The 27,949-nt window shown below is 39.2% G+C and overlaps 1 protein-coding gene across 3 annotated transcripts; it reads right to left on the reverse strand.

The window, feature by feature from the left end:
* On the reverse strand, nucleotides 1-27,456 carry AADAT (aminoadipate aminotransferase). 3 transcript variants are annotated; one of them, XM_039219203.1, is made up of 14 exons: nucleotides 27,375-27,456; nucleotides 26,882-26,978; nucleotides 26,027-26,195; nucleotides 25,003-25,135; nucleotides 21,296-21,370; nucleotides 9,902-10,111; nucleotides 7,393-7,458; nucleotides 5,983-6,065; nucleotides 5,431-5,527; nucleotides 3,827-3,888; nucleotides 3,495-3,559; nucleotides 2,095-2,201; nucleotides 1,761-1,862; nucleotides 1-334 (listed from the first exon to the last, which is right to left on the reverse strand). In XM_039219203.1, the coding sequence occupies exons 2-14, from the start codon at nucleotides 26,946-26,948 to the stop codon at nucleotides 293-295; spliced, it is 1,278 nt and encodes a 425-aa protein (XP_039075134.1). In that variant the 5' UTR covers nucleotides 26,949-26,978; nucleotides 27,375-27,456; the 3' UTR covers nucleotides 1-292. The 3 variants fall into 3 exon arrangements, with proteins under 3 accessions (XP_039075134.1, XP_039075136.1, XP_039075135.1); XM_039219205.1 differs by lacking the exons at nucleotides 9,902-10,111; nucleotides 27,375-27,456 and having other exon boundaries at nucleotides 26,882-27,202; XM_039219204.1 differs by lacking the exons at nucleotides 5,983-6,065; nucleotides 27,375-27,456 and having other exon boundaries at nucleotides 5,431-5,463; nucleotides 26,882-27,202.
* Nucleotides 27,457-27,949: the final 493 nt, after the last annotated feature.

Raw genomic sequence — 27,949 nt, forward strand, 5'->3', positions numbered from 1 at the left:
TTCAAGGAAAATTTATGGGAGATCGTACAGCAGCTAGAGTTCCTTACAATAAAGTCCAGGATGAAAATAATTTTGTATGTTGAAAATTTATCAAAAGGTCTAAGTAGATTACAAATATATTTTAGCAATCTGATGAATTTAAGGGCACTTTAAAAGGTGTCTAGGTAAACTACTACAGATATGACATGCTTGGTGAAATCCAATCTGTACATCTAATGCCAATGATCATTTCTTCCTGCTAAAACATAAAAGTAATTTATCTGAAAAATCCATGAGTACTATAATGATTTCTTCATAAAGATTCTTTAATAATTTGGGCTAATCTCTGGAAGGCCTAAAATAGAAAAGAGATAAGAATTAATGAAATTACACCCTCTAGTTCCATCCATGTTGCTACACATGGACAGATTTCATTCTTTCTCATTGCCATGTAGTACTCCATTGTATAGATAAACCATATCTTCTTGATCCATTCATCAGTTGATGGACACTTAGATTCTTTCCATGTTTTGGCTATTGTTGAGAGTGCTGCTATGAACATTGCGGTACATTAGAGGGTGTTATGCTGAGCGAAATAAGTCATGCAGAGGACAGATACCGTATGTTTGCACATATAGGTGGATTAGGAGGAAGTTAATGGAGGACCATGAGGGAGAAGAAGGGGAACAATAGTTGGGGAGAGGGAGGGAGGCAAACCATGAGAGACTCTTGAATGCTGAGAACAAACTGAGGATTGGTGGGGGAGGGGGAGAGGGGAAGGGGGGTGATGGGCATGGAGGAGGGCACTTGTGGGGATGAGCACTGGGTGTTATATGGAAACCAACTTGACAATAAACTAAGAAATAAAATTAATGAAATTACAATGCTACTTAGGAAAAGTCTGTTATAATTTAAAAAGTTGAAACAGAGCATTTATCTTAGGTTGAGATGAGGCAATGAAAAGTCAAATTTAACATCAACTTTATTGGGGTGGGATGTCTACTAATACATGTAGATATAAGCCTGTCAGATTCCCAGGGTATCTGTTTATTCTTATATCCCTCAACATCATTATTTTCCATTTTCTCCACAACACAAATTATTTTTTCATTTAATCTCTCACCTGCACATACATTCTGTATTGTTCCAACTGTCTAACTCTATTCATATGTTAAAGCAGACATAACTTCTGAAAAGTATATTTAGTGATATGAGAAAGCAAGTAAACAAAGAACACACCAAGAACCAATCCATGTGCAAGGGCAAGTATAGACTCTTCTCAAGGTTAAGGGCACTGTTCAATTTATGGCTCTTCTATTTGGACTCCCAGACACACAGTCCTTGGGAACTCATTTCTTTGCTTCTTGTTATTTTTGCTAAACCCAGGCTTATGATTAATTTAAGAATATCATTGTATTTGACCCTTGCTGATACATTTTTATTCAGGGAAAGAAACTGATGGCTTTGTACTGTTGGCTCATGTTAATTCCATGAAGAAAGGAAAGAAATTTTCTTCAGAACATGTTAGTAATCTGCTCACACTGCTCATCAAGTCTGAAAACTATTCCTGAAGACAACAAAATTGAACTCCAATTTGGTCTCATGCATTTGTCTATTTACAACCGTTAAAGTGTGTCTTTTAATAGTAATTCATGACTTTTTAACTGATACGTGTTTTTCAGAAACCCAAGAAAGCATTAAATGTTATAACTCACATAATGAACACAAACACCAAAAAATAGAATTGATATCTAGTGTTACTCTGAAAGTATTGTACTCACCAAATCCATTTGTTCTGGAGAAGCTGAAGAGAAGGACACTCTAAAGTAAGGGCTAGGTGCTGAGGTATTAGTGTAGAAAACATTTCCAGGAAGTATTAATACCTAAGAGAGTTTATGGAAAACAAGTGACTATTATTATTAATGTAGACCAGAAGAATAATTATGTGACTCAAAAATCTATTATGATTTTAATAATGAGATTATTAGAGATATGAGATATAGAGATGGGAGATAATGTCTGATATTAAAATATTATGGGCTGGCGTGGAGGGCAACTTTTATATTAAGTAAGAAGTCATGTTAAAGAAAAAGTATAACTCTTCCCCCCTTTTACCTCTTTCTTCATGGCTTTTTCCTGAATCAGTTGTTTTACATCAGAAATGCCTTTAATTTTAACCCATAAAAACATTCCAGCAGTAGGAACATGCCATTCTGCCAAACCTACAAACCAAAGAAGAGAATAAATACTGCTAAAGCCATTTTTGAGGATGTCAAATCAATCACTTAATGATGTAATCGCAGTAACTGTCAACTAGAACTGCCAAAAAAATTCCTTCAGGGATAGCATTTTTAAAACAGAATTTTATGAGACTTGACAGTTGATATTCTTAGTTTGTTTCAAAAATAAGAGAGGTGGTGAAAGGCGAGAGGGAGACTCATGTATATATTTCTAATTTTAGTCAGTCCTAGGGTAGTGTGAAGAGTCTAGTGCCTATGTCTGCTTCTCTTAGTTAGAACCATAGAGAAGCCAAATGTGGCTCCTTCAACTTAAGGAGATTCTTCGACTACTTCTACATTCTCCCAGTGCTTCAATGAATCCAGTCATTTATATAATAGTTTTGAAGTCCAATGGATTAGAGTTTTCATCAGAATGTAATTAATTATGAAAAGAAGTTCTTGAAATTCAAGACCACATGCATTTGTAGGCTTTATGTTTCATTGAGTATTAGGATAGAGAAACCGAGAAGGAAGGATAATTATTTTAATTATCTTTTTTAAAAACTTGCTTTTGAATTGAACCTCTTATTTAACTCCACTATACAAAGTGGTAAGATAGCACTTTTATCAAAAAGAGAATTCTGTATTTGCTGAGAATTTGTAAGGAACGAGAGATAACAGAAATAAGGGAATTGGTTGTTTTGTTTACTGTTATTCATACTAAAGGCTTTCCTAATGATATCATTAAAACCATGTAATTCATTAGTAGAAAATTAAACCTAAACCATCCTGCAATCACATTAGCAATAGATAACATCAGACAGATAAATGAGGTTAACAATTAGAATGCAAATAATCTGTAATGAGAGAACTGCTTTAGACTGCACTGTTTTGTCTTTATATAGTCTAATTAGAAAAGGAGTATACTGTTGTTCGACAATTCCTTGGCTGTTTGGGGAAAATTTTGAAGTAACTCTAAAACCTTTTGAGTATCGGCATCATTTAACTTTAAGTTATTGCTGATGGATTTTTAGACTAAAAGGTCTTTTTTTTTTCTTCTTCCTTTAAACCACAAGTTCTTCGCAGCAGACAGGTAAAGTAGAAGTAGGTAGAACAGTGCCAGGGTTTGCAGATTGTTACTTCCCAGACTCCTTACAGGGCACCAGTTCTTGACATGAATACTCCCGGACTCTTGTTTCTTTTCTCCCAGGATTCTTATCAGTCACTATGAGGTGTTTGTCCCCCACTCACGAAAGTGCTAGTGTCTATCACGGGACAGGATATATTTTCACTTACCACTTAACCATTTGTCTGCAGCTGCCAGTACTGCATCCTTCTGCTTCCTATAGAAATCAATAACCCTGGAAGAAAAAACAATGAGAAGCATGTGTTAAATACATGGATTGAAGGAACCCAGAGGCTCTGGAGTCCAGTCTGTAAGACTCTGTTTTCCACCTTGATTAAAATGTTGAATACTTGAAATGGGAACACAGCACGTTTGCTGGACCTGTCTGCTGGTAAACTTTGTACAATTGCATTTTTTCCCCTTTATTTTGGAATAATTCAAAAATGAAAATGAATAGGAGAATCCCATTTCTATATAAAATATGGAACCCAAATTACCATACCTCCCTACATGAGCCAGGAACCCTTCTTCTCCCCATTGGTGTAGAAGCTGTGATACTAGTAGCTAAAAGAGAGAAGACAATAACAAATGTCATGGTTCACTAAACATGTGACATTTGTTTACTGTGACATTAAAGTGCTTGTTTAATGTGACATTAAAGCAAATCACTCTTGATTACCTGTAAGCTACAAGAAAATAAAACAAGCTGAACCAAGCTTTACACGGTGATTTAAAATAAATGTTAATTAATAACAATGACAGTAAAATAACAAATGTTTACATTGCTATACGCCAGAAACTATTATATTTATATATTGTAGATAACCTAATCTCCATAATACCCTTATAAGGCTCTTATTTCTATTTTACGGGTGAGGAAACCAAGGCACAACAGTTGAGTGAACTTTCCTGAGGTCACACAGCTGGTCACAGACATAGCCTGGATTCAAGTTAGGCGGTCTAGCTCCAGATACATGCCATTAATGACCACACTACTGCTTCTCTAAATATAAAACATATATACTAGATATATAGTTACATAAGGTTCTCAGTGACTTGTCTATATAAGATGGAAGTTTTAATGTTATAGGTGGATAGTAAAGTTTTGTTGATAACAGATACAAAAAATATGGCGAAAAAACCCCAACTTGATCAAAATGGGGACATATGTTCTTTATGGAATGTACGATACCAAACAGGTGTCTTGGGCTTAGTATACTGTTCTATTCATTTTGAGTTCTTAGGTAGCAATTCCACCTAACATTAGGATCTGATTCTTAAGATTGGATTAGGGATTGATCCCACAATTTCTCAAAGCTTGTGAGGAAATTTATACATTCTCCAAAATTAATTTTACTTTATTACTTATTATTAAACTAAAATGCATTACAACCAGTGTCATCAGGGGAGGTTAACACCTGTGGGACGAAGGCAAACGAGGAATCCCTAAACAGGTTTGGAATCCTTATGCTCAAAATGGATTTGAAGACGATGAAGCTAAAGTTATGTTACTTCAGTGAGGCCACTTCATTTTCTTCAAGTTCAACAAAGTTTTTTATGGAGTTGTGTCCCTAGCATCTATCCTTCTAGATGAAGGATGAAATCATTCATGAAAATGAATAAGACACCCAACTCGCAAGGAGCTTGGTCTACACTGCAAACACCAGGTTAATTCAATTCTTATTTGCCTTTTATTTACTAAAAACATTTTTTTTACGTTTATTTATTTATTTTGGAAGAGAGAGAGCTAGAGAGAGAGAGACGTGCATGAGTGGGGTAGGGGCCAAGAGAATTCCAGGCAGCCTCTACCCTATCAGCGCAGAGCCGACGTGGGGCTTGAACCAACAAACCGTTAGATCATGACCTGAGCCAAGAGCAAGAGTTGGATGCTTACCTGACTGAGCCACCCAGGCGCCCCTCATTTGCCTTTTAGAGTAAACATCTATGGTATGTGATCTTCTAATTCCATCCATACTGGAACTAGAGATTCAGTATCAGTGACTTTCCTCCCTGCCACCTCAACCCAGTCTTACCTGCTAATATCTATTTTCTATTCTGATTGTTTAAAACAACAACAACAACCCCTATTTCTGAAATTGTCCTTACCTGTGTAAAAGTGCTGGGGTGCATAGTTGAAACCTGTGTGTGAAAAACAACTCTCTCTATCAAGGGTTTTGGACCAGTTATAAACCCTAGTCTCAACCTGCACAAAAAGAGAAAAGGCACAATACCAACCATGTATTAACAAATATTACCTATCACTTTGCTGCTTTCATTAGGAAGACACTTGTGACCTAGAGACAATCGGGCCTAATCTATGAAAATGTTTTAACAAAACTACTTACTATTTAAAATACAACTTTAAGACTACATTTAAGATACAATGTAAGTCTGACCAAGTATTTTGAAATGTGTTTTTTCATATATGAAACCCAAAACCTGACCAGTCCCACTATAACTTTAGATTAATGCCCACATACCTTTGATTACTGGAGATGAATAAAACAAAAAATGGCATATACTAATATTAATAATCAAACTGATTTTTTAAGGTAAGGGGAATACAAGCATCTTAAATGAAAATTATTTGACTAAAAGACACTCAGGTACAGTCTATCATTTTTAGATCTGGCCATAAGTGGAGACACAAGGCCTTACCCAGAGGAGAGGACTTTTGAAAAAGAGTCAGCTCTGATGACACGCCCATCAACATCCATGGAAAGAAATGTTGGCGCCCAGGACTTGAAATGGAAAAAATATATATTGTTGGTTTAAGGATTCTTGTTAGTGACTGTATAATTATTTTGTGTACAGAAAGGAGAGAGCATAGGTTTGGATAGGAGGAGCACAGCCATCTTTTCTGTTATCTTAATTTCAACCCTTTAAAATGGAATAAGAAACATGTTCTTTTATTACTGCCTGCCTTTCTTCATGGCTATTCTGCCAAAAGCACGCAGAAGGGTTCATTTACTCATTTGATTAAGATATTATTATGAACTTAGGGAGATCTCAAATAGGCCCTCCTAGCCTCAAAGGTTGACATGCAGAATCAGCAGATTTAGAGGAAGGATTCAAGAAAAATTTGTCTGGATTAGATGAAAATGAAGAGGGCCAGCAGCATTCAGGGTTATTTAGAGAGAGAATGATCCTTAGAACAGCTAGAAAGATAAAACAAGATGAGAAATGTAGTTAATCTGCCACATTGACTTCAATGTGGCATACAAGAAAAGGGGCCTGGTCATGTTGAGGGCAGGGAATAGGTAGGTAGATGTGATATGCAGTAAACTATATAGAAAAATCAAGAGTTTTGGTTTTTATCCAGCATATTCAAAGGGAGCATTGAATCTAAGTATGTTTTCTGCAGCCCTGAGAGCAAATATAGTGTTTGATTTTGAAGAATCAGGCATTGGGAGTCTGTACCACCGCTGCCATCTATTAAGAGACCGTGATCATGAAAAGTGGCAAGCATATGTAGTGAAAAAGAATCTAAAAATCCATTATTCTGCAGGTAGGGTCCAGGCTTTCAATGACAGGGATGGCAAATATGTGGCATGCTGCCAGTAATGCCTTCTCCTATGTCCATAATAGACATCACTGATTAAGTACGACCCTCTTTTTCTTTCAGCTTGAGTGGAGCTTCCCAATCCTTCTCAGACATTCTAGTCAGCCACTGCTGAGAAACTGTACTTGACACCTCAAATGAAACCTACTTCATATCCCTTGTATGATGTTTAAAAAGCTATGAACTAGGATTTGGAGTTCAAGAAAACCATCAGCTCCGACTTACTACTTGCCCAAATGCATGGTTTAGAGAGCTAGCTACTATTTTAAAGGTAAGTCATTTCTGGAGTAGTAATGTCAGACACGAGAGGTACTAATTCTGTGATAAAACTGAAAGATTCAAGATAGAAGTGGTAGCAAATTATTAATAACTGTATTTAATTTCAATGTAAAGGTAGATTAGCGCTGATTCAGCCATTAAAAATCACATCAGTGTAACTACTTAAAAATCACATCAGTGTAACTACTTACCTTCTAATTGTGAAATAAGTTCACATCACCACTTACCTTGCTGAACTGGAGAAAATAGTAAGGATCATCTTCTATTATGAGGAAATCATATTTTCTTGCAAGCTAAAAAGGGTTAAAGTGGTATATTTAATCCTTAAGGGTTAAAGTGGTATATTTAATCCTTAAGAACTGTCTAAGCTGAAAATCACTTGGAATCATAATTCTTTGTATTCATCCATCCATCCACCCATTCATCCATCCAAGAAGCTACTGAGTACTTCTGTCCTGGACAATGAGGATAAAGAGGTGAGTAAGGCACTGAGGCCTCTTGTTCACATGGAACTTACATTCCAAGTTCTGGGAAAGACGATGTACATAATGAAAAGAAGAAATAATAGATGAGAGGTTTTAGGGGCTACTCAGAACATTAAACAAGGTGATATTTGAGTCGGGGGGGAGGGGAGGTGATAGGGTAGCTATTTCAGATTGAATTATTGGAAGCCTGTCCTGACAATGTTACATGAGAGCTCAGAATCACAGGATGAAGCCAGTTGTGCAAATATCAAGGAAGAAGATTCTAGGCTGAGGGCTGCGTGAGAGCAAAGACCCTTGGGTGAGAAAAAAACCCTACACTTGACATGTTTAAGGGGTGGGAAGGAGGCCAGGGGGCTGAAGCAAGAAGGATGATAAGAAACGATAAGGCTTGAGAAGAGACTACTAGGTCACATAGCTTTACAAGACATGAAGGAATTTGGATTTTACTTTAATTGCAAGGGGAAGTCACACGAGGACTGTAAACAGGAAGACATGGAGATTGGCTTTGCGTTTATATTTCAGCAGGGGGAATGACATGACTGGTTGCTGCGTGAAGAAAAATTGGTTGAGGATTGGAAGTGGAATGCAGCAGGGGTCCAGTGAGGAAACCATCCTAGCACACCAGTGAAGGAAGGTGGTGACTGGGAAGATGGTAGTAGTAAGGAGAGAGAGAGAAATAGGTGGATTTGGATCCATTTGGTGGTGGAGTCCACAGGATGAACTGGATGTAGGGGGTTGGGAGAGGAGAGAAGGGAAAGAGAAGTATAAAAGGTGGTTGTTTATGGCGGCTCTATTTATGGAGGTGGAGAATGTGAGGGGTGTGACTTGGAGGCTGGGGTGTGGCTGGACTAAACCAAGAGTTCTGTTAGGTCATGGTAGGTTGGAAATACCTATTAGACACTTATGTTGGATGTCGGAAACATAAGTTGGATGGAGAAGTTGGAAATAGAGAAGTCTGGAGTTCAGGGGAAAGGCATTTCTATTATGAAGAATGGAATTTACAGTCATAAACTGGATGAGACTATCTGGAAGTAGTATGTAAATAAGAAGAGAACTCACGACAGAACTGTGAAATGTGTGAAAAATAAGACAATACTTTGAAAAAATGTAAAAATGAGTCAAAGAAACTGAAATCTTTATGATTCCACTGTACAGTCTATATTGTTTAATATGGCTTTGGTACTTATCTTTTTAATGTTTATTTTTATTTTTGAGAGACAGAGAGTGGCAGACCATGAGCTGAGGAGGCGCAGAGAGAGAGGGAGACACAGAATGCAAAGCAGGCTGTAGGCTCTGAGCTGTTAACACAAAGCCCGACATGGGGCTCAAACCCATGAACTGTGAGATCATGACCTGGGCGGAAGCTGGATGCTTAACTGACTGAGCCACCCTGGATCCCCTTATTTGGTACTTATTTTTAAAAGGTATTTGTAGCTAAGATCTAAGGAGGACAGTCAGGTACCTAAAAGAGACTTTACAAAAGGCACTTTTCTCTTATTTTTCAAAGATTTTTGTATAGGTGGGTATGTGTCTGATATTTAAATTTTTTTTAATATTTATTTTTGAGATATGTATATATACATATTAAGAGAGAGAAAGAGTGTGAGCAAGCAGGGAAGGGGCAGGGAGAGAAGGAGACACAGAATCTGAAGCAGGCTCCAAGCTCTGATCTGTCAGGACAGAGCCCAACACGGGGCTCCAACTCATGAACTGCGAAATCATGACCTGAGCTGAAGTTGGACGATTAACCTACTGAGCCATCTAGGTGCCCCTGTGTTTGATAATTTTTTAAAAAATCAGTGAAAAGCTTAGGCATCATTGTCAGAAAAGGGACTTTACAAAAGGAACATTCCTTTTATTTTTAAAGAATTTCTTTGTAAGCTGAAATGATAAGGAGTAGGAAAGAGAAGAGACAAGTTGAAAAATAAATATAAACAAATGAAAATAAAACGGGGAAAATATAAATATAAAACAACTATTAAATAACCTCCTAAAACGTAACATCATGTCAAAAATACTATTTCTTTTTTATGAAAATAATCTAGTAAAGGAAAAAAAACTCATAGTTAACAAAGGATGGAGTAATTTCTTGTGTTAAAATTTATCAGAGCACTTGGCATAGAGGATTTCCTTTTATTAAAAGCTATCTTCCTTGTAAGCAAGAGGCTAATAAAGGGAGCTTGCACAGTACTCTTCTTAAAAGTCAAAAATAAACGAGAACATAGCCACAGAACACATTCTTTTAAAATACCTCATAGATTTCCTTCTTGCGGTCAGTTGCTAACGAGTTTCCAGTAGGGTTGTTGCCATTTGGGACAGTGTAAAGAAATTTGGGGGTGTTTTTCTTGGGATTTTTTGAGTCTTCTGGTTTCCATTTAGAAAGTATTTCTTTCAGAGAGTCTGGAATAATACCATGTTCATCACTGGAAACATTAATAATGTTGCAGCCCAGTGGCTTTAGCTGTTAAGCACAAATAAAAAGAAAAGCCCAAGATTCAGACATGATTACAAAATGTGTCATTGGTTCTTCTTACACTAACCAAGAATGTTACCATTTAGGTCCTTAAATGTATAAACATGCACTCAGCTCTACACTGGAAGGGTTGAGGTTGTACATGCTCATTTTATTGTTGCCCTGGGGTAGATGCCATTATTGTTCGAAAGTATCCTCTGCCAGTTCCCAGAGGAAGGAGTATACTTCCTTGCTCTTCTATGTCAGGATTGGCCAGCTACCATATGTCTTGCTCTGGTTGATAAATTGTGAGCAGAAGTGATGTGTGCTTCTTCCAAGCAGAAGCTTTAAAATCTAGCTTGTGGTTCTCTATATCTCTTTTCCTTTTGCATTGAAACTGTGCATGTCCCAGATGGAGGCTGCTTCTGTCAGCTTGGGGCTTCAGATGGAGATGACATGGAACAGAGCTGCAGCTGCCTTTCAGTGGACATGGAGTATATGAAGAAATAAACCTTTCTAGCCGTAAGCCAATGCAATTGGGGTTATTATGCAGCATAACCTAGCCTCTTCTGACTGAATTAAAACTAGTTCATAAAGTAGATGGTTATTTATGAATGCCTTCTTTGACAAAGCAAGTTAAACATAGAGAAGCATCTGTTATGCAAATACCTAAAATAGTTACTAGCAGGGGTGATATTCAAAATATTTACCAGGTGGCATAGCACAGGAACATCAGAAGCAGTATCTGACTGGAATACAGTCCTGGAGGCCCCCTGCATTCTGTATGATGGGAAGTTAAGGGTGGTCTTAATGGAGGGGCCAGGGGCACCAGGGTGGTGATGGGCGTGAGGAGGTATGGGAGGGCAGCACTTACCAAGGTGTGGGATAGCATTTCACACTTTACCAACTGCTAAGCCTGAAATGATGAGTACTGGCCTTGCTTATAGACCAACTTTTATAAAAATCTTGTGGAATCTTATTCTTGGATGACCATAAAGAAAAAAGTTGAAACCTAAGAAGTAACAATAGAGGGAGAGGCAAGATGGTGGAGAAGTAGGGAGCTCCATACATTTCACTCACCCCAATCTCTCAAATGGAGAAGGCCTGAAGCCATAGGCCACTGAACCATAGGAGTTTGGGAGGAAAAGAGACCGAGTCCACTGAGAAGACAACCTCATAAGTGTGTGAGTGTGAACTGGGGAAGATAAAAACGGGCCGGGACCCGGAGACAAAGAGGGAGGGGAGGGAACCCTCTTCGCAGGGAGCCACAGAGAGTCAAGGGGAAAAAAAAGAGCAGCTGAAATTGCTCATAGAACTGTCCCTAGAGAAGAGAAAAACCTCGGCTCAGGGCAGAGTGATCCTGTTTATAGCTGTGGTGCTGACTTTGGGCTGGGTGCCCTGGTCCCAGGTGGCGCCAGGAGAAACTGCTCCGCTGCTCTCCCAGCTGGATCGCTGGCTGGGAAGGACCCAGCCCGCAGGATTATATTTTCGGCAGTATCAATAAAGTGCACAGACTAAGACCTGGAAACGAGGCAAGGTTTGGGACATAGAACATGGCCCACCTTGGCTACACCCACAGCACAGGGAGATGGGACCCAAAAGAGTGATTTGTAATGCTTGGTTCGAGAGAGGACTGGGGTACTGCCATTTTTCTCCCCACAGCTACCAAACTGGGACCTCAGGGAGCGGCCCCTGGGTCGAAGTGGAGGCTAAGACCTGCCTACACCAAACCATGCACATCCGTGCTAGAGAGCTTTTTTTTTTTTACCAGAACCCCAGGGCAAGACCAACATGGATGCACTGCCGTGATTATTTCTAGATCAACTCTTTCTATTCTGATATATTTTCCCTTGTCTCATTTGTATCCCTCCTCTCTGCTGGACTGGGTACTCTGGTCACAGGTTTGCTTAAACAGTCACATTTAATTCATTCTCTAGATGTATATTCTATACTTCCACTGCTACCTTTCTCTCTCTCTCTCTCTCTGTAGTAATTAGACTATCTAGTTTCTCTGAGTAACATTATCTTTGTTTCATACTCCTCGCCCCCTACTATATTCTGCCTTTCTCTATCTGAATTAAGCCTCTTAGTCTCTCTGCCTGATCACTGTCCAATTTCACTTTCTCCCCGCCGCCCCTGTCATCTCTCTTTGTATCTGCTCTTCCATCAGCACTGCATACACCCTGCTCTTTATTTGTAGCTGAGAATTCTGGTTTTATGCTTTTAGACTATACTTTGTCTTTTGGCTTTTTTTGCTTTTTTCTTTTCTTTCTTTTTCTTTTCTTTCTTCTTTTTCCCTTTCAGTTTGCTTGTTTCTTGGATTTGTCTGTGTGTTTGCGCGCCTTTGATCCCTGTGTGTTTGTCTGTCTGTTTTCCTATCCAGAGCTACCTCAAGAAACAAGCCAAAGTACACATGGTGGAGAGTCCCAGATACCACTACAAGTAGGGAAATAAAGTAACCAAAAACAAGAGACACCATTAAAAGAATACTTCCTTAATGGACAGGCCCTGGACAGTCAATGAGCCTTCTTTAATACAGCAGTACTCACAGGTGCAGAGCTCATAACAAGCTTTTAAAACTAACAAGAGACAGAAAGCTAGCCAAAATGATGAAATGGAAGAATTCACCTCTCAAGAAATTTCAGGAAGAAATGACAGCTAAAGAACTGCTCAAAACAGATATAAACAACATAACTGAATAAGAATTTAGAAAAATAGCCATAAAATTAATCACTGGGCTTGAAAAAGGCATGGAAGACATCAGAGAAGCTATTGCTACAAAGACTATGGATCTTAAAAATAGTTGTGATGAATTTAAAAAATGCTATAAATGAGATGCATAATAAAATGGAGGCATCCAATGCAAAGATTGAAGAGGCAGAGAGGAGAAGAGGTAAATTAGAAGACACAGTTATAGAAAAAGAGGAAGCCGGAAAAAAGAGATAAACTGTTCCAGGAACACGAAAGGAGAGTTCGAGCGCTGAGTGATACAATCAAATGGAACACTATCTATATCATAGGAATTCTAGAATATGAAGAGAGAGGGAAAGGCACTGAAGGTGTACTTGAACAAATTACAGCTGAGAACTTCCCCAATCTGGGGAAGGAAACAGACACTGAAATCCAAGAGGCACAGAGAACTCCCCTCAGATGTAACTTGAATTGATCTTCTGCATGACATATCACAGTGAAACTGGCAAAATATAAGGACAGAGAGAGAATTCCGAAAGCAGCTATGGAGAAAAGGGCCCTAACATACAAAGGGAAACCTATCAGAGTAGTTATAGACCTATCTACTGAAACTTGGCAGCCCAGAAAGGTATGGCAGGAAATCTTCAATGTGATGAACAGAAAAAATATGCAGCCAAGAATTCTCTGTCCAGCAAGACGGTTATTCAGCATAGAAGGAGAGATCAAAGTTTTCTGAAATAAACAAAAATGGAAAGAATTTGTCACCACTAAACCAGCCCTACAAGAAATCCTAAGGGGGACTCTATGAGGGAAATGTTGCAAGGGACACAAAGTTCCAGAGACACCACCACAAGCATGAATCCTACAAAGAACACAATGACTCTAAACCCATATTTTTCAATAAAAACACTGAATGTAAATGAACTAAATGCCCCGATCAAAAGACATAGGGTAGGAGAATGGATAAAAAAACAAAATCCATCTATGTACTGTCTACAAGAGACTGATTTTAGACCAAGGACACCCTCAGATTGAAAGTAAGGGAATGGAGAAATATCTATCATGCTACTGGAAGTAAAAAGAAAGCTGGAGTACCTATACTTATATCAGACAAAGTGGATTTTAAAGTAAAGACAATAATAATGGATGAAAAGGGAATTCGTTAATAATTACAGGGTGTATCCATCAGGAAGAGCTAACAATTATAAATGTCTATGCACCGAATACAGGAGCACTCAAATACAGAAAACAATTAATCACAAACAGAAACAAGCTTATGGATAAGAATGTGCTAACAGCAGGGGACTTTAATACTCTACGTACAGTAATGGATAAATAAGCTAGACAGAAAATCACTAAAGAAACAATGGATTAAAAAAAATGTTTTATTTATTTCTGAGAGAGAGAGAGACAGAGTGAGCAGGGAAGGGGCAGACAGAGAGGGAGACACAGAATCTGAAGCAGGCTCCAGGCTCTGAGCTGGCTGTCAGCACAGATCATGCTGACAGCACAGGTCATGGAATTCACTTTCTTCTCAAGTGCACATGGCACATTCTCCAAGATAGATCACATACTGGGTCAAAAAGCAGCCCTCAATAAATATTAAAGAATTGAGAACATACCATGCACACTTTCAGATCACAATGCTATGAAATTTGAAATCAACCACAGGAAAAAGTATGCAAAACCTCCAAAAACATGGAGGTTAAAGAACACCTTACTAAAGAACGAATGGGCCAATCAGGCAATTAGAGAAGAAATTTAAAAATATATGGAAACCAATGAAAATAAAAATACGACAACCCAAACTCTTTGGGATTTGGCAAAGGCAGTCCTAAGAGGAAAGTACATTGCACTCCAGGCCTATTTCAAGAAATTAGAAAAAGTGCAAGTACAAAATCTAACAGTGCACCTAAAGGAACTAGAAAGAGAGCAACAAGAGTACCCCAAGCCCAGAAGAAGGGAAATAATAAAAATCAGGGCAGAAATAAACAATATTGAATCCAAAAAAACAGTTGAGCAGGCCAATGAAACCAAGAGTCGGTTTTTTGAAAACAAAAACAAAAACAAAATTGAAAAACCTCTAGCCAGGCTTCTCAAAAAGAAAAGAGAAAGCACTCAAGTAGACAAAATCATGAATGAAAATGGACTTATTACAACCAACCCCTCAGGAATACAAGCAATCATCAGGGAATACTATGAAAAATTATATGTCAACAAACTGTGCAACATAGAAAAAATGGACAAGTTCCTAAACACACACACACTACCAAAATTCACATGGGAAGAGATAGAAAGTCTGAACAGACCCATAACTAGTGAAGAAATTGAAGCAGTTATCAAAAATCTCCCAACAAATAAGAGCCCTGGACCTGATGGCTTCCCTGGGGAATTCTACCAGACATTTAAATTAGAGTTAATACCCATTGTTCTCAAGCTATTCCAAAAAATAGAAATCGAAGGAAAACTTCCAGACTCATTTCATGAAGCCAGCATCACTTTGATTCCCAAGCCAGATAGAGACCCTGCAAAAAAAGAGAACTACAGGCCAATATCCTTGATGAATACGGATGCAAAAATCCTCAACAAGATACTTGCAAATCAAATGGAACAACACATAAAAAGAATTATCCACCATGATCAAGTGGGATTCATTCCTGGGTTACAGGGCTGGTTTAATATTCGCAAATCAATCAGTGTTATACCTCACATTAACAAAAGAAAAAATAAAAATCATATGATCCTGTCAATAGATGCAGAAAAAGCATTTGACAAAATACAACATCCCTTCTTAATAAGACCCTTGAGAAAGTCGGGATAGAAGGAACTTACTTAAACATCTTAAAAGCCATCTATGAGAAGTCCTCATTATCCTCAATGGGGAAAAACTCATAGCTTTCCCCCTGAGATCAGAAACACGACAGGGATTTACACTATCACCACTGTGGTTTAACATAGTGCTGGAAGTCCTAGCATCAGCAATCAGACAACAAAAGGAAGTAAAAGGCTTCAGAATTGGCAAAGAAGAGGTCAAATTTTCACTTTGCGCAGACAACGTGATACTCTACATAAAAAACTCGACAGACTCTGCCAGAAGGCTACTAGAACTGATCCATGAATTCAGCAAAGTTGCAGGGTACAAAATCAACGTACAGGAATCGGTTGCATTTTTATACACCAATAATGAAGCAATAGAAAGAGAAATCAAGAAATTGATCCCATTCACAATTGCACAAAACACCATAAAATACCTAGGAATAAACCTAACCAAAGATATAGGAGATCTGTATGGTGAAAACTATAGAAAACTTATGAAGGAAATTGAAAAAGACAAAAAAACGAAAAAAACATACTATACTCATGGATCAGAAGAATAAATATTGTTAAAATGTCTTTACTACCCAAAGCAATCTATACATTCAATGCAATCCCAATCAAAATTGCACCAGCATTCTTCTCAAAACTAGAACAAACTATCCTAAAATTTGTATGGAACCCCGAATAGCCATAGTAATATTGAAGAAGAAAACCAAAGCGGGAGGCATCACTATCCCAGATTTTAGTCTCTACTACATAGCTGTAATCATCAAGACAGTATGGTATTGGCACAAAAATAGACACATAGACCAATGGAATAGACTAGAGAACTCAGAATTGGACCCATGAATGTATGGCCAACTAAACTTTGACAAAGTGGGAAAGAGTATCCAATGGAAAAAAGACAGCCTCTTTAACGGATGGTGCTGGGAGAACTGGACAGCAACGTGCAGAAGAATGAAACTGGATCATTTCCTCACACCATACACAAAAATAAACTCAAAATGGGTAAAGGAACTGAATGTGAGACAGGAAACCATCAAAACCCTGGAGGAGAAAGCAGAAAACAACCTCCTTGACCTCCACTGCAGCAATCTCTTACTTGAGACATCTCCAACAGCAAGGGAATCAAGAGCAAAAATGAACTATTGGGACCTCATCAAGATAAAAAGCTTCTGCATGGCAATGGAAACCATCAATAAAACTAGTTGTCAACTGACAGAATGGGAAAAGATAGTTGCAAATGACATATCAGATAAAGGGTTAGTATCCAAAATCTAGAAGGAACTCACCAAACTCCACACCTGAAAAACAAATAATCCAGTGAAGAAATGGGTAGAAGACATGAACAGACACTTCTCCAAAGAGGACATCCAGATGGCCAACAGACACATCATCAGGGAAATGCAGATCAAAACCACATGCCAGTAAGAGTAGCTAAAATGAGCAAATCAGAGGACTCTAGATGCTGGCGAGGATGTGGAGAAATAGGCACCCTCCTACACTGTTGGTGGGAATATAAACTGGTGCAGCCCCTCTGGAAAACAATAGGGAGATTCCTCAAAAAGTTAACAATAGAACTCCCCTATGACCCAGCAATAGCACTACTAGGAATGTACCCAAGGGATACATAGGGAGTGCTGATGCATAGGGGCACATGTACCCCAATGTTCATAGCAGCACTCCCAACAATAGCCAACACATGGAAAGAGCCTAAATGTCCATCAAATGACAAATGGATCAAGAAGATGTGGCTTACCTATACAATGGAATAAATACTCCATGGCAATGAGAAAGAATGAAATCTGGCCATGTGTAGCAACATGGATGGAACTTGTGGGTGTTATGCTGGAGCAAAATAAGTCAGGCAGAGAAGGACAGATGCCATATGTTTGCACATATAGGAGGATTAGGAGGAACTTAATGGAGGACCATGGGGGAGAAGAAGGGGGAAATAGTTGGGGAGACAGAGGAGGGCAAACCATGAGAGACTCTTGAATGCTGAGAACAAACTGAGGTCTGATGGGTTTTGGGGGGGAGGGGGGAGATGGGCAGGGAGGAGGGCACTTGTTGGGATGAGCACTAGCTGTTATATGGAAACCAATTTGACAATAAACTATGCCGGGGGAAAAAATACAAAAAAAATAGAAAAAAAAAGTAACTAATTTAGTGGGGTCCTGAGAAAATAAAATTTTCCAAAGGATAAGAAAACACTCTTGGCAGTCAAATGTGGTATTATGTACTAAGTGGGAATAATCCAGACAAATTTATGACAGATTTAAAAGTTCTCAGTCTGAAAAAGCACATCTACCATGAATAAAACAAATTAATACTGGGCCATGAAATAAATACATATTGCTTACCAGCACACTTCCTCATAGTGTGGCACACAGTTTCTGTTTGGGTAGGGGAAAACATTTGCGCATGCATTTACGTGGACTCTGGTTTTATATTCACACGCATTATATAAGGAATTTACTAAAGTAATTATTATTTACTATCCAGTCATTAAGAGCAATTATATTACTTTAGTTTTTTATCGTGATAAGTAGATATATAACAAATTTTACCATGTTAGCCATTTTTTATGTGTACAATTCATAGCATTAATCACATTCACAATGTGTACATCCATCATCACTGTTGATTTCCAAACTTTTTCATCATTCCAAACAGAAACTCTGTACTCATTAATCAGTAACTCATTAATCAGTAACTCTCCATTCCTCCCAGACCCTGGTAACCACTAACTTTCGGTGTCTGCAAATCTGCCTATTTTAGATACAAGGAACATAGAAGTGGAGTAATACAATATTTGTCCTTTTCTCTCTGGCTTCTTTCAGTCAGCATAACGTTTTCAAGGTTTATCCATTTTGTAGCATGTGTTAAAACTTTGTTCCTTTTTATGGCTAATATTCCATCACATCACATGTATATGCCACACTTTATCCATTCACTTGTTGATGTACACTTGAGTCGCTTCTATCTTTTGGCCATTATGAATAATGCCACAATGAACATTTGTGTACAATTATCTGTTTGAGCTCGTTTTCAGTTCTTTTGGGTACATACTTGGAGTTGAACCAACCAGCCACGTGGTAATTCCCTGTTTAATTTTTTCAGAAACTGACAGACTCTTTTCCACAATGGCTGTACCAATTGACATTTCCACAAGGGTTCCAATTTCTCAACATATTCAACAATACTTATTATTTTACACTAAAAAATAGCTGTCCTGGTAGTGTAGGTAGTACCTTCCTGTGTTTTTGATTTCTATTTCTCTAATGACTAATGAGGTTGAGCAACTTTTCACGTGCTTATTGGCCACTTGTATATGTTCTTTGGAGAGATGTCTATTCAAGTCCTTTGTCCATTTTTAAATTAGGTTATTTGGTTTTTGTTGTTGAGTTGTAGGAGGTCTTTATATATTCTGGATATTAAGTCCTTATCAGATACATGGTTTGCAAATATTTTTTTCCCATGCTGTAGGCTATCTTACCACTTTCTTCATACTATCCTTTGATACACAAAGTTTTTAATTTTTAAAAAATGTTTTAATGTTTATTTTATTTTTGAGAGAGACAGAGCACAAGGAGGGAAGGAGCAGAGAGAGAAGGAGACACAAAACCTAAGCAGGCTTCAGGCTCTGAGCTGTCAGCAGAGCCCGACGTGGGGCTTGAACTCATGAACAGTGAGATTGTGTCCTGAGCTGAAGGTGGATGCTTAACGGAGTGAGCCACCCAGGTGCTCCACAAGTTTTTAATTTTTGATGAAGTCCAATTTATCTATTTTTTTGTTCTTTCTGCCTGCTTTTTGGTATCATATCTAAGAATTTAGTGCCATACCCAAGGTCATGAAGATTTGCCTGTATGCTTTAAGATTTTATAGTTTTAGCTCTTCCATTTAGGTCTTTGATCCATTTTGAGTTAAATTTTATATGGTGTGAGGTCAGGGTCCAATTTCTGTCCTTCCATGTGGAAATCCAGTTGTCCCAGCATGATATGTTGAAGAGACTATTCTTCCCCTATTGAGTGGTTTTGATACCCTTGTTGAAATAAATTGACCATAGATGTGTAGATTTCTTTCTGGACTCTCAGTTATATTCCATTGGTCTATATGTCTATCCTTATACCAGTTCCACACTATTTTGATTACTGTAGCTTTGAAGTGGGTTTTGAAATTAGGGACTGGGAGTCCTCCAACTTTGTTTTTTTTCAAGATTATTTTGGCTATTTGGGTTCCTTCCAATCCCATATAAATTTCTGCAAAAAAGGCTACTGGAATTTGATAGGGACTATATTGAGTATGTAGTTTACTTTGGTACTATTGACATCTAAACAATATTAAGTCTTCCAATTGATGAATAGGTGATGTCTTTCCATTTATTGGGGTTTTCTTTAATTTCTTTCAACAGTGTTTTATAATTTTTAATATGCCAGTCTTTCATTCCCTTTGTTATATTTAATTTCAGGTATTTTATTCTTTTGGCTATTATTATAAATGGAATTATTTTCTTTTTTTAATTTTTTTTATTTATTTCTGAGAGAGAGAGAGAGAGAGAAACAGCGTGAGCAGGGGAGGGTCAGAGAGAGAGGGTGACACAGAATCCGAAGCAGGCTCCAGGCTCTGAGCTAGCTGTCAGCACAGAGCCCAATGAGGGGCTCAAGCCCACAAACTGTGAGACTATGACCTGAGCCAAAGTCAGACGCTTAACCGACTGAGCCACCCAGGTGCCCCTGGAAATATTTTCTTAATTTGCTTTTCAGACTGTTCATAGGAAAAGCATTTTTTATAAGAAAAATTTTATCCCTACTTAGAAGTTTTGACAAAATATGCCTTTCATTAAGACTAGCTTATTGCTTTAAATATTAATCTTAAAGACAATATTAAGCTTGAAAAAGAGAATCCAGTGTTAGAATCAACAGAGCATAAAAGTCATCTCATTTGTTTCCCTATTTTAAGCTAGAATTACTTTTCTATCACTTGTATTAGATGACAGTTCAGAATAACTTTGAGCACCCCCAGTGATGGGCAGTACTGTACCTCCCTAGGCAATCAGGAGTCAGGTGAGGCTCATGGCTAGGAAGTTGTTTGAGTTGAAATAGCTTCCCTCTAGTTTCCACCCTTTTATTCCAGTTCTGTTAAGCTGAGGACATGCAGAAATTAATCCACGACTATCTTAAGTATTGTACCCCAAACAAACCTAATTCTCAGTGGTGTATTCTGACTAGTGCACGTCAGCCAGATGATCAGCTTTCTCATTCTGGATATTATAGTCGGATTAATTTAACACTAGAGTGGAAAGTCCTAATTATACCATGTTAGGTTACAGTTGTATTAAATTGACATATAACATGATTATACTTAGGCATACAGTAGTAAAAGACAGTAATGGAAAAATAAGTTTTTGTAAATGAAGTTGCATTTCAAGTGTAATATTAAGAAAGCTGGACATGATTCTGCATCCAAAAAAGCAAAATTAGTAAAGCCTAATTTTAGCATTTACGTATTTAGAGTTTGTAAAAAAAAAAAAAAAAAAAAGTGGAGGGTACACTTAACATATTTTGTATATATCATTTAAGATTCTCCTATTTTATTTTTCAGTGGCCAGATAATCCTAAAAGTGCAATATTTTCTTATTTATTATAAGAAAGAGAGTTGCCCTTTAGAAAAATGTGTACTCACAGCTTGAAGGGTTCCTGAATAAACAGGTTCATTTAGGAGGACATTATCTCCAGGATTAATGATCATTTCAAACACCTAACAAAAGAAACATAGGTTAGTTTGGAATGTATTATCTCCCTTCTTAGTGTCCTTTTTTAGTTTGAGTTTAGTTTGAAGATTCTAGAGTAGGAGTTGGCAAATTTCTGTAAAGTGCAGGATGGCACATATTTTGTGGGCAATAATATCTCCAGTACAACTATTTATCTCTGCCTCTATAGTGAGAAAGAAGCCAAAGACAATATGTAAACCAACAGGTGTGGCTGAGTTCCAACAAAACTCTATTTGTAAAGTCAGATGAAGCCTGACTTTCAAGCCATAGTTTCCCAACCTCTGTTTTAAGGTAAGATAACTAGTTTGGCTAAAATTCATTTATTCCTTTTACTCCTTCTTTGAAAATGTATTAAATATTTACTATAAGCCAAGCCTCTGTATGGTATGGAGACAAAATGTTGAGTATGGCAACATGGTTCTTATCCTCATGGAGGTACTAGTCCAATGGGAAAACTAGATGCTAATCAAATAATTACTCAAATAAATGTATACTTTAAAACAATGGTGAGTGTTATGATGTATAAATGCACAATGTTACATGGGCTCACTGTAAGAGGACTTGGGCATTCAGGGAATTTTGGGCATTCAGGGAAGGCTTCCTTGAAGTGATGAAATGGTATAGGGGATCACAATAGGTACATTTTGAGAAACTGAAAAGAATTCTGTGGCTTGAAATGGAAAGTAAAGAGGAGGGTGGAGTGAGATCAGATAGAAGTAGACAGAGAAATACCATGTAGGCATTCAAGCCACACGAGGCCAGTAAGAATTTCAGGTAGAGGCTGGAAAGGAGGAGTCACATTATAGATATGCATGTTGGAAAGATCATTCTGGCAGCAATATGAAAGAATAAAAGGTGAGTGTGAATACATGTGGAAAGTTTGGGAAGTTTTGGGATTCTCTGTAACGTTTTTGCTGTAGTTCTGGAGGGAGATGCAGGTTTAGCCTGACCAACAATGATGGAATTGGAGAGGAGAACTGAAGAGGTATTTGGGAAATCCATGTCAAGAGAACACAATGCCAAGAGAGAGGAACGAGGAAGAGGAAGCATGAAGACTGACTCCTGGAAGGAGTGACGCTATTCACTGATAAACAGAACCACAAAGTTGTCCATCTCTGGGGGAGAAGGTGAGGAATGTGTTCTGGTTTGAGATGCCTTTGAAACATTCTGTCATGGTTCCAGGTGGACAGATGGATCACATGGATTTGGAAGGAATATATAAGTTACTAGCTATGATTGAACACAGGGTGTGAATGGAGGTACCCAGGGAAAATATATGGACTAAGAGAAGAGGTTTGAGGACTGAGCCTTGAGGAAGTCCAATAAATGATGGATATGTAGAGGGGGACATTGCAAATAAGGCAGGACAATTGGGCCAATGGGTGTTGAGACAGTCAGAGAAGAGTGTTTCAGAAAGGATGGGAAGATCAACAATGTTAAAGGATATTTAGAGGTCAGGTAAGACAGGCTTGACAGGTTTTAGGAGATTTTGCAGAGAGTATGATCTCTAGACAATAGATACTTCTAGCCTAAATCAAAGGGGGTCTATTATGACTACATCTTACATAATTCATGGAATCATCTTTTCTTTCCTTGTGGTGTATCTCAATCCTCACTCTCATCTTACAACCTATATCTCATGACAAACAGTATGGCCATTATCAGCTGAGATAGACCATTTGACTTTTGTCTCCTGATTTGACCTAGGATGTCCCCTTTCCCTTTTTCTTAGGAGATTTTGACCTTGTATGACAAAAGCTACCCTCCTCCAGAGGGTTTCTAAATTATTCAGCTTTACAGGACATCCTAGGACCAAACAAATTACTTGGGTGGCATATCCACTGTCAATTGATCAAATGAAAAAAAAAAACCTAATTATATACATTTTCCATGTCAATTAGGGGACATGAGAATAGCACTGTTTAATAGATGTAGAAAGAGACACAGGTGACTAAAATGATGAACAAAGTGGAAGGAGTTCCCACTAAGTAAACCAGATTCCCACTAAGGCCTTTGTAATAACATGTCTGTAAATGAAGGAGTTATTGATGTATTCAGCCATCTATGGTATCTTCCTTTGATATTACTGATGTTGTGACAGATAAAGAAGAAATTGTCTTGAGCATCTTTGTGGGGGGGGAAAAAGTTCATAGTATACCTTCTACGAATTTAACTGAAAAGAACTTTTTTCGTATTAGTCTATGGAATCACGAATGTTTCTTTTTAAATTTTTGTAACGTTTTTATTATTGAGAGACAGAGAGAGACAGAGCATGAGCTTGGGAGGGACAGAGAGAGGGGGAGACGCAGAATCTGAAGGAGGCTCCAGGCTCTGAGCTGTCAGCACAGAGCCCAACACAGGGCTTAAACTCACAAACTGCAAGATCATGAACTGAGCTGAAGTCAGACACTTAACCGACTGAAACACCCAGGTGCTCCACAAATGTTTCTTTTCAAGCAAACACTCCCACAGTAGCTAATCCTCTTTTTTCCCCAATTAAATAAAAAAAAGAGGGAGGAAAATTATATTCTTATTACTTCAATGCATCATGCTGTAATAATTTAATTAAAATTTTCATTAACACTAACTAGATTATAGCTTTCACATTTTCATAAAAAGAAAAACAACGCTACTATGGCTTAAGATAAGTAAGAGTCCTTTTTAATCTACATGTGAAGACTGAATGTAGAAAATCTTTAGGGCTAATTATTCATGAAAAAGAAAATTTAAAAAAACAGATGAAATTGAGAACCATAGGTACAGTCTCTTTATTGTGAGAACCCGCCAGTGGTGGTTACATATATGGACTTCCCAGAACTCAGGAGAGAGGCAGATGGAATAATTTAGAGAGAAAGAGAGACGTGGAGAGGTGGAGAGAGAGATAACACAAGAACTAACTCAGAAAGAAGTCAGAGACAGATATATACGTAGAGATCTAGGGAAGCACATCCAAGAAGACCAAATGTAAGCAGTTTTGAGTACAGATGCTTATATAAGCAGACATAACATTTCAGAACTATGAGGATATCCGCTCTAAAGACTTTAAAAATCATACTGAAATTTGATAACTACATAAATCAAAATCTAACCTGAATCTTTGAGCCAGATGAAATTAAGCAGTGCTCACTAAGCTTCTGGTAGGAGTACTCCCTTCATGGGAATCTTGTTTTAATGACTCCTAGCTCTGCGTCATTAACCACATGATCTACACTGAAGTACAATCAGGTTGGTAAATGTCTTTAAATTCCCTGTTTAAAATTCTAGGTAAAGATAGATACGTGACCGTCTTGTGGTTAGGTGACCGATGAGTGTAGTTAAGAACATATTTGATTCTTTTAAAAAATTTTTTTTCTTCAATATTTATTTTTGAGAGAGAGAGAGAGAGAGAGAGAGAGAGACAGTGAGAGTGGGGGAGGGGCAGAGAGAGAGAGGGGCGACACAGAATCAGAGGCAGGCTCCAGGCTCTGAGCTCTCAGCATAGAGCCTGACGTGGGGCTTGAACCCACACATCAAGAGATCATGACCGGACCTGAAGTCAGACGCTCAACTGACTGAGCCCCCAGGTGCCCTGGAACATATTTAATTCTTAATGTGCGGTTCCCTGTCCTTTCAGTCTTACCTTACAAAGACCGTCTTGGCTGCCAGATGTTACACATATGTCCATTTGTCCTTGGCTGCTTGGATAATTGATGGTGGGAGGATTATGCAATTTTACTTGTAACTGTTTTAGCCAGGACAACAGCTCTGGGATTCTAAAGCATAAAATGTATTTTCAAATTTATAGTATTAAAACTCGTAATAATAGTGGATAAGAATGGTAGCTTTACATTAAGCACTTTATACATTCAATTTAAAAATCCTCAAATGCTTTTTGCTAATACTAGTATCCCTCTTTATAGGACAAGGCAACAGACTGAGATTAAGAAATTCACATGAAGTCAATCAGCTCATATTAAATGAGCTGAGATATGAATCTCCATCTTTCTTATTCCAAAGCCTCATCTCTTTCTTTTCCTAGAGCACTCACTGCATCATCAATTCTTGGTTCTCCTAGGGAAATTTCCATAGGTTACCTAGAAGTTCAGTCTCAAGTTCTTTTCATCATGAAAAGAAAAGCCTATGCGTCTATTACACATACTTCATATTTACATAAAGTGCTATATTTCAGTGTGTTTTTAAATCACAGAACAAAGAAGATTGCTAAAGTATATTTTGTAGACACTCCATAAATGACTCTTTATCACTGGGAGAAGACCAGCTAAGGAAAGTCATAAAGTGTGTGTTCCAACTTTGTTTAAAGAAATTAAAGACCTCTGAATTGAGGGCTATTTCCATAGCTGTCTGCAACTATTAAGGGAATCTAATTATTACAAAATTACCCCTAGACTTAAAATCGCTGCTTTCCGGATTGTCCTTCTTGTCCCTTCTCCCAACGTGCTTGTTCCTCTAGCTCTCTCTCTCTCTTTGCTTCTTCAGTCTCAGCTCCAGTGGTACTTCCTCTTAATTATTCTTTGGAAACTCTTCCCCAAACCTTCCTACCTGTTGAATCCTCAGTTAAAAAAGACACACCACTTTATCAATGGGCCTTGGAATATTGCTCATGAAAATGAATCAACAAGATTGTGTTTTCTATTGATAGCTACCCAGCACTTTGAGAATACTGAAGTGCTCTCTTCATCATCTCTTCATCAAACTGGATGGGTTTTCCATTTTCTACGGTGATAACAGCAGTCTTAAAAGGGAATGTGTTGGGGTTTGGTGTTCCAGTAGCTAAGGAGATGACCGATTTTGGTGACTTGATCAATGTCTCAGCTACAATAAATTTGGAAAAGAAGAAGAAACTTTCAGTGAAGATTTTCATAAACAAATATATATCCATATATTGCATTATAGTCCATAAAACTGTAAAGCTGAGCAATTCCTAGTGGTAGAATGCTAGCTGAAAATAAACAGATAAAATAACTTCTTCTGGACCTGCTCACTGGTCGTGGAACTAAAGACAGATGTCCAACTGAGAAGGCAGAGGGATCCGGAAGATAAGCAAAGGGCCGCGATCGCAGAAAATCGTCCTCCGTTGAGCGCCTACCTGCCGGTCAAGCTTCAAGGCTCACTCCCTTCTCTCCAGCTTACCAGGCCCGCCCCACTCCGCACACACCTGCACCTTGTGCCTAACTAACATCTACTCATTTTGCTGGCAAGGGCCTTTCTACACCGCACACCGTCCCTCTTCCAAGGACGTGTCCCCCAACAGCCTGTGCCTCCCTGCCTCTCTATTGCTACACTGGAGCGGAGATACCCAATTCCGCGCCTTCCGTTCCAGCCCGAGTTCTCCGAGAACAAAGCGTGTGCCTGCTTCAGGTCTGCACGCAGAGCCTGGCTCGCAGCGGGCTTTCACAGCTCAATGAATGGGTGCGATCGGCGCGGACCGTGGGCACCACCCTCTGGGGCTCTGCGGGAACCCCCCACCCCTGGAGCAGAGGCGCCGGGCCAGCACTCACTCATGAGTCGGATGGCAGAAGGCGTTCTCGCTGCGCTCGTGGCCGTGAGGAACCGTGCGTAATTCATGTCTGATATCCAACCTTCGGTGGCTGAAAACTAGAAAAACAAACAGCGGCGTCAGGTAGTGCCTCCCAGCTCCGGAAACGCCACCTGGGTCGTCGCCCCGCCGCTGAAACTCTCCGGCTGGAGGCTGTGCCCCGCGTCTGGGTCCTTCAAGGGCCTGGGGCGGGCGGCGGACCAGGCTTCCGCTCCCAGCCCCGGGGCCCCACGCGCTGCTGCCCCCCGCCGCGGGGGCCTGGTCAGGGCCCACCTCGCCAGGGCCTGCCTCGCCCCCTCCCGCCCCGCGCTGCAGCCTATAGCCGCCCGCCGCGCTCGCCGGCCCGCTTTGGGTCAGCGCCCTCCGCGCGGCGGGGGGAGGAACGGCCTGCCGCGAGGCACTTGCACCCTTTGGACCGGTGCCCGAGTCCATTCAAAGCGAACCCGACTCTTGACCTCGCAGCTGGGAGTCGCCGCATGCAAGCGGCCGGGTCGGCCGGGGCGCCCTCCTGGGAGCTTGCGGAGGGGGTCCTGAAGGGTGGAGGGGGAGGGCCGGAAGTCCGCCGCGATCCTAATCCTGGAGTACCACCTGGTGGCTGCTTTGAGCCATTGCAGCGGGCTTCCCGAACTGCATTCGGCCTCGTGCGCACTCCACGTTTCTGCGCGGGCGGTTGCCTGGCTGGCTTTCTCTGGCCAAGCAGCTGGCGCGTCTCATGCCCCCGGACGCTTTTGTGTTTCATATTGATCTTTCATAATAGAAGAATAGGCACCATCTCGGGAAGTCGCCAAGGCGACCCAGATAATTTCCAATGTGACTGTCAGATATGAACATTTGGGAGTGAGGGTGGAAAGTTGAAACCTCTTTTGGAAGAATCACTCTGACAGGCTCCTCAAATTTTAGTGTTTCCTCTCCCCTTGGATTTTCTGACCATTCATTATGGACTTCGTTTAACTGATTTAGGATTTAGATTCATCTTTTTGGGTCTAGCACCCTGCCCTCTTTCTTACAGAATAATCCTCCCCACCTTCCA

This window comes from Hyaena hyaena, unplaced genomic scaffold (genome assembly GCF_003009895.1).
Source record: "Hyaena hyaena isolate Hyena2069 unplaced genomic scaffold, ASM300989v1 scaffold_804, whole genome shotgun sequence".
NCBI classification, from domain to species: Eukaryota; Metazoa; Chordata; class Mammalia; order Carnivora; family Hyaenidae; genus Hyaena; species Hyaena hyaena.

What these genes read in the sequence shown, in the direction of transcription:
- AADAT (XM_039219203.1), bottom strand. Translation starts at nt 26,948, where the DNA reads ATGAATTACGCACGGTTCCTCACGGCCACGAGCGCAGCGAGAACGCCT. An exon ending in ACCCCAGCACTTTTACACAG is followed by an intron (nt 3,889 to 5,430) that starts GTAAGGACAATT and finishes TCTCTCTTTTAG; the next exon opens with CTACTAGTATCACAGCTTCT. An exon ending in AAAAAGCCATGAAGAAAGAG is followed by an intron (nt 1,863 to 2,094) that starts GTAAAAGGGGGG and finishes AAACTCTCTTAG; the next exon opens with GTATTAATACTTCCTGGAAA.